At 41.8% G+C, this 6,000-nt stretch overlaps 1 protein-coding gene across 1 annotated transcript in view; it reads left to right on the plus strand.

Moving 5' to 3' along the window:
* Nucleotides 1-3,202, plus strand: part of LOC121614784 (sickle tail protein homolog) — a 76,343-nt gene extending 73,141 nt beyond the window's left edge. Inside the window, exon 23 of the mRNA XM_041948853.1 lies at nucleotides 2,468-3,202. Within this exon, the coding sequence (XP_041804787.1) occupies nucleotides 2,468-3,202 (735 nt within the window). The remainder of the gene's footprint in view (nucleotides 1-2,467) is intronic.
* Nucleotides 3,203-6,000: the final 2,798 nt, after the last annotated feature.

Below are 6,000 nucleotides of genomic sequence, written 5' to 3' on the forward strand. Positions count from 1 at the left end.
ATTAATATTCCAGTTGAAACATCCGTCACTGATTACCATTTATGTCATGAAGCAGTGTGTCATCCTGTAAGTACTTCGTGTATGTTGTGTTAAGTGAAATCTGCTCAATCACAATGTCAAATCTTTAATGACTTGTTGGAGTGATTACAAAACAATTCTCAGTTAGTCTGAAGCACTGAATTCTGCCAGTCATGCATGCTTTTTCTATGTTGTTGGTCAGTATAGTAAGTATAAATTAACACTGAACGGTCAGCCTGTAGAGGTGCTTCTGTGTTATACTTGATGGAAAGGAAAAGTACAAATCAGATATCCAAAAACAGAAAATGTGACAGAACTAGAAAAGGCTATGAACCTAGGTACTACCAAGAACCCAAAATGTAAAGACCCTGCTCCGGTAGAAATATTAGGACTATCCTTACCTTTTGCATTTGCCGTTACATCAAAGTATGTGCAATAGAAACTTGATTTCTATACCTTCTTTGGCTCTGAGCAGAATAGTGAGAGTGGGCCGTTATTTAGCTGTGATTTGACAGATATTGAAAAAGGAAAATCAGCTGCTAGAAGGACTGGTCTGACCATCACCAAGATTGCAGAATTTCTTCATGGGTGTATACTCATTGGTCAACAATGATTGGACAGAGCATAAGACACTTAACAAATGTGCTTCATCGGAACTGCCAAGTAGTCACTAGTTCACTGTACAGCAGATGATATGTGGGGTCAGACACCTTTTCCAGAGTACACTATGACCCCATGGCCCAATGCCACGCACACTGTCTATCCCGGGAGTCTATAAGCAACCAGATTCTCAAAAGAGAGCTTCCTTCATGCAACATAGGTGGTTTTGATGGCAGCAAAAAAAAAAAAAAAAAAAAAAAACCTCTTTCCCCTTGTCGAGAATTCCAGAGGGTTTGAATATGCTAGTGTGGAACAGATTAGTGGAGTGGAACCTAGTACGCACTCACAGAGAGGAGCATCCACCCATCAAGCTTTGCCACTTTGTTGAGTGAGCACCACACAGTGCAGCAGATCTATTCAGCGACTACTGGAGGGTCTTTATCCTTCTGATCACTGAGTTTACTTCCACAGATCTACTGTATTCAAGAGTCAATTCTGAAAAGCTTATATTTTCATTCTTGATGTAAGTAGAGCTTTTTCAAAGCAAACATCGTAGTTCCAGTTTAGTTTAGTTTCATGGCTATTATTTTTATAATTTGTAGTCATGATCATTTTAAATTGTGAGTCAAACAAATTCTTCATATTATGTCATAGATTATACCTCTTTTCCTATGATATTTGTTTGCAGGATGAAATCGGTTCATGACAGCACACACACACACACACACACACACACACACACACACACACACAGTGGAGGAGGTGTGTTGTGTGTGTTAATGGTGTTTTGCTGAAGTGGTTAGTAGAGCAGCAATCCCTCTTTCAAGCATGTGAAGATGAAATGCAATTCGTTTGATGTACTTTCGAGCATTTCAGACACATTCAGACACACAGTGTCGAGGCATAGTCTCCTTTGCAAGACAGCTGGCTAATACCAGCTGAAGTCAGTAGCTGTCTCTCAGTCCGGTTGTTTATCCGTCTGGCCCACTAGCTAGTCATGACTTGTGGTAGACGGTCACTGCAGTCGAGGCAGAGAGGACCCAGGAAGTGAAACTGGACAGAGGTAGAGATTCCCTGTGGAGTCTGGCAGACAGGTGACCCCACCCCACCCCACCCCCACCCCCTCTCTCTCTCTGGTTCTATCAGTGGATGTAGGTGGCCACAGCAGTTACAGTGGTGGAGTATTTTCATTGAGCCTCTGTCCAGCTTCTACTCCATCACATTTTCAGCAGGAAATATTGTTCTTTTAACTGACCTACATTTATTACAGTTACTACTTACTTTACAGATTAGGATTTTGGTCAAAGCATCTAATGTGACGCATCTCAACCAAACAGTAAAATGGCTGCTTAAACATAAATGCATCACTATTAACATTTTTTACTGCATTTTTCAAATATCTGCATATCTTACTTAAGCAACAATTAACTTGTCATGGAGTATTGCTCAAATATAGCTACTCTTATTTAAGTGAAGGATCGGAGTACTTCTCCCACCACTGTACAGTTCTTGTGTCTCAGTACTCTCAATGATGGCAGGCTTTGAATGACCAACAGCTGTAAACTCTGGCCTCTCGACAGCTCTGATGACACATGGTATCACCTAGTGTCGAGCTTGCCCAGGTCTTAAATTCTCTTAAATTAACAATGTTAACCTACTGTCAAGTAAATTTCCAGAACTGTCTGTTTCGTAAGGACGTTCAGGTGGATTTCACATGTTTGTGGGGTGACTAGACACACAGATGATGAGACTTTATCATTTCTAGCCTGGAGAAAGGGATTGGCTGGCCAAAGCTGTAGAAATAACGGGTATGAGTGCTTACCATGGTTTCCGTGGTGTCTGTTTGCAGGCTGACAGCAGAAGCGGTAGAGCAGCCGAGGATAGTAACCGTTCTGTTGTTGCTTTGCGTGCCTCTAAGATCCCAGCTTTATGCCATAGCTCTGGAAAACACCTGTCTGCCTCTCTGTCCACTCCTCACTGCTCAGACACCACCAAAAGCCTCCAAAACCTCTCCTCATCCTCCACCTCTTCAGCCTTTTCCAACTCCTCCCCTGGGAAACGCTGTCTGCTGCCTCCTCCTTCAACCATTTGCAAATGTCCGTCCCATTTGCCTTCTCCTTCCTCCAACCAGTGCTCCACACAACAGGTATTCTCGTGTCCCCTCTCCCATTCCTCCTTGGTGAAAAACTTTTCCTCAGTTTCACCAACGAACTCCCTACTTCGCTCCTCTCCATCCTTTTCTTCCTCCGCTCACGACTTTTTAATGCCCTCTCTGAATCTGAGTCATCTTCTCCCCTCGTCTAGCCACATCTTGTCGCCATCCCACACTAACGTCAGCCCAACCCACCACGGGCCTTGCAGCAGCAGCAGCAAACGCCAGCACCATCTCGTCCTCGTCTCCTCTTCCTCCTCCCCTCTCTCCCCGTCCTCCTCCCTCCTCCCCACCATGGTGAGTCGCGGAGCGAGGGGTGTCCGAACGTCAGGGTCAGGGTCCAGTTCTCTGGGCCATGGCAAGAAACGCACCGGAGGCCAGGCTGGCCGAGTCCTGCACACAGCAACAGCGCCCCCAAAGGACTCGTCATAATGTTTTCATCTACTGTGTAGGCTCTAAACACATGTACTGTAAGTGCAGACAGAAATGGGTAGGACCCAATGTGCTTGAGAGAAGAGAGAATAAAGCTAAATTGCACTGTGTTCTTCCAGCAGTATTGTGCAACGTTTACTTTTCAATATTTTTGGATGGGTTGTGGACAAAGATAGGGCTTGTAAAACCTTTTAAAAAAGTACAAATCACACTAGTGCCATACAACAGACATCAAGACTCCTACAACCTGACCAATACAATGACAAGTTTAAGTTTATTGGCAGGTTTTATCTCATCACACATATTTCTCTATTGCCATATGTCAGTCGGTAAGCAAGAAACTCAGCACAGGCATACCCACATACCATACATAGAAATGTCTGGTGTTATAATGACATGCTTTGTCCACTAGAGAGCACTGTTAAGTATTTTTTTTTCACTTGGTACATACTGTATCTTGAGAATTATTTCTAAGGGTTGCTACTATTTTCAATGTATTCATTTATTTATTCATTTATTTCTGGAAAATTAAAAACAAATATTCAAGCACAAACAATCTGTCAGAAGTCAATACTGACAGTAGTAGAAGCACAGCAGGCAGCAAGAGGCATTTGCAGTCATTGTTGTTCTCTCTAATACCACAAACTAGTAAGTTATGCTGAACAGATGATGCCAAACCACTTGAGAAGTAAGTCTGTTTGCTCACGGTAGCATTACCACAACAGATCTGAAGTCAGCTGTCACCACTTGTTTCACTCAGTGAGGCAGTGAAAGCACCAGCAATGAAAAAAATCAAGTCCATTCTAACACATAGTTTAGGGTTAGGCTACATGGGTGCGTTCAAATGAAATCAGTTAACCTTCTTCTTCTTCTGGTAGGTTGAGTTTGTTCATAGTTAATGATTTAAAGGCCCTGCACACCCTCATAGGTGTCTCCACTGCTCTGGTTAAAGGTTAAAGGTGGGTGAGGTCATCTCATGACATGTGCCAATAACAAAAACAAAGGTGCAAGTTGTGCTGCCTAAACAAGTGTAACAAAGCAAAGAGGAGTGAGTTAGGGAGGTGTCAGTCACTCACAGTGTATACACACCAACACAATCCTGAGATGAGCTCTAAACAGATATTATAAAAAAACACACCAGGTGCGCTGGGCCTGTAGAAAAAGATGAAACCCGAATCCTTACCAAAGGTGAGACATGTTTATGTTAAAAATGAGTATCAGCTCATATCATCAAAACATTCAAACTCTTGTGGTATATGTTGGCCTCAGTACTGGTTAGGCTCTGCTGTTATTCAGGCTGCCAGACCTTGACTGGTCCTCCTGTGAGGTGACAGCACATCTTGTTCTATGCTATCGTAGCTGTGAAAATGGGCAGGGAGAAACATCATTAAACTCCACAACCTTCAGCTCCATGTTTAGAACAATAATATGTATTAAGACATTGGCTGGTGAGCTACAGCTGAGAAGATTAGCTCCTCCAGAGAAGACAAATTATTATGTTCATTGTTGTTGTTGTTGTTAGAATTATATATCTGCTTAGTTTGCTTCTACTTGAACATTTTCCTATATATTTCCCAGAAAGCCTTTAACTCGTCCCCAAACTGAGGTTGAACCTCTGACCTTTCCAGTCAGTTTCTATAGGTCTCACCTGGTGGATCCAAATATGCAGAGAGCACCTTAAGAAGTGTTGTGATGGAGTGGATTTCTTTTATAATATCTGGACAGACAATTGGACACTGTGTGATGGAATTTCTTAACTGTCAAGTTATAGAATAACATGAATGAGGAATATGGAATAAACTGGTGAACAGAGTTTATTTAACAGGTTTGATCGGTCCTCTAAGATTTTGGTTGGTTTGGCTGGTTTTTGATAATTGATGTATGAGATTCATTATATGTGGTGACACTGTATGAAAAAATATCAGTTGTGATTATCAATATGCAGAGTTTACCCAAAGACACTCCTTCCCAGACTAACTAAAGGTCAATCTGTCAGTGTAAGTTTTTATGTAGGTGTATTTAATAGGTAGGTGTTTCATATAGAAATGATATACAGCTTTTTTTAACAGATTATGCAGAACAGTTTCCATTTGTAGTGAGTTGTTTGAAGTGAGTGTTTCTAAAAAGAAAGAACTTTGTGATCATGAATTAACTCGGCAGAGTGACACCTTCAGACAGACAGCAAGGCTAGATCCATCAGGAATAAAGGAATTCTCCACCATTCTGGGAAATCTGCTTGTCGGAGTCAGATGAGAAGATGAATATCAGTCCAGAGGCAGGAAAGCTTTGGAAAAATACATGTAGAATCAGGAAAACTGCTTGCTTATCTCAATCAAAAGTGAAAAATACACATCCCGACTGTAGACAATCATACCAGCATCCCCTCTGCAAATGCAGCCCTGTCCCATTTTACCAATCAGGAAAACATTTAACATCATAGCAACCACAGCAAGATTCAGGCTTCTGTTTAGCTTCTCCAAGCACTTAGTTGAGGTTAAAAAAGGGCTTATTAACATAAAAAAATACTGAATCACATTCCAAAGTGTTTCAGTAGCTTAACCACATGCGACACATTGGCCTGCTGTCTCTGCCTTCCTGTTTTTTTGTTGGGCTTCTCCTGTTTTTTCAACTTTTTTTAACAGAGAAACAAACAACAAATGCCGTGATGACAAGTCATTCACTCAAATGGCACCCATTTGTCGATGACAGAAGAAGAAGAATTTATCTAATGCAGGGATGTTCACAGCATTTCACTTTCATCCAGGTGTCTGATTCTGACCACCTGACTGTAGTCACTT

The sequence above is a fragment of the Chelmon rostratus genome, chromosome 12 (genome assembly GCF_017976325.1).
Source record: "Chelmon rostratus isolate fCheRos1 chromosome 12, fCheRos1.pri, whole genome shotgun sequence".
NCBI classification, from domain to species: domain Eukaryota; kingdom Metazoa; phylum Chordata; class Actinopteri; order Chaetodontiformes; family Chaetodontidae; genus Chelmon; species Chelmon rostratus.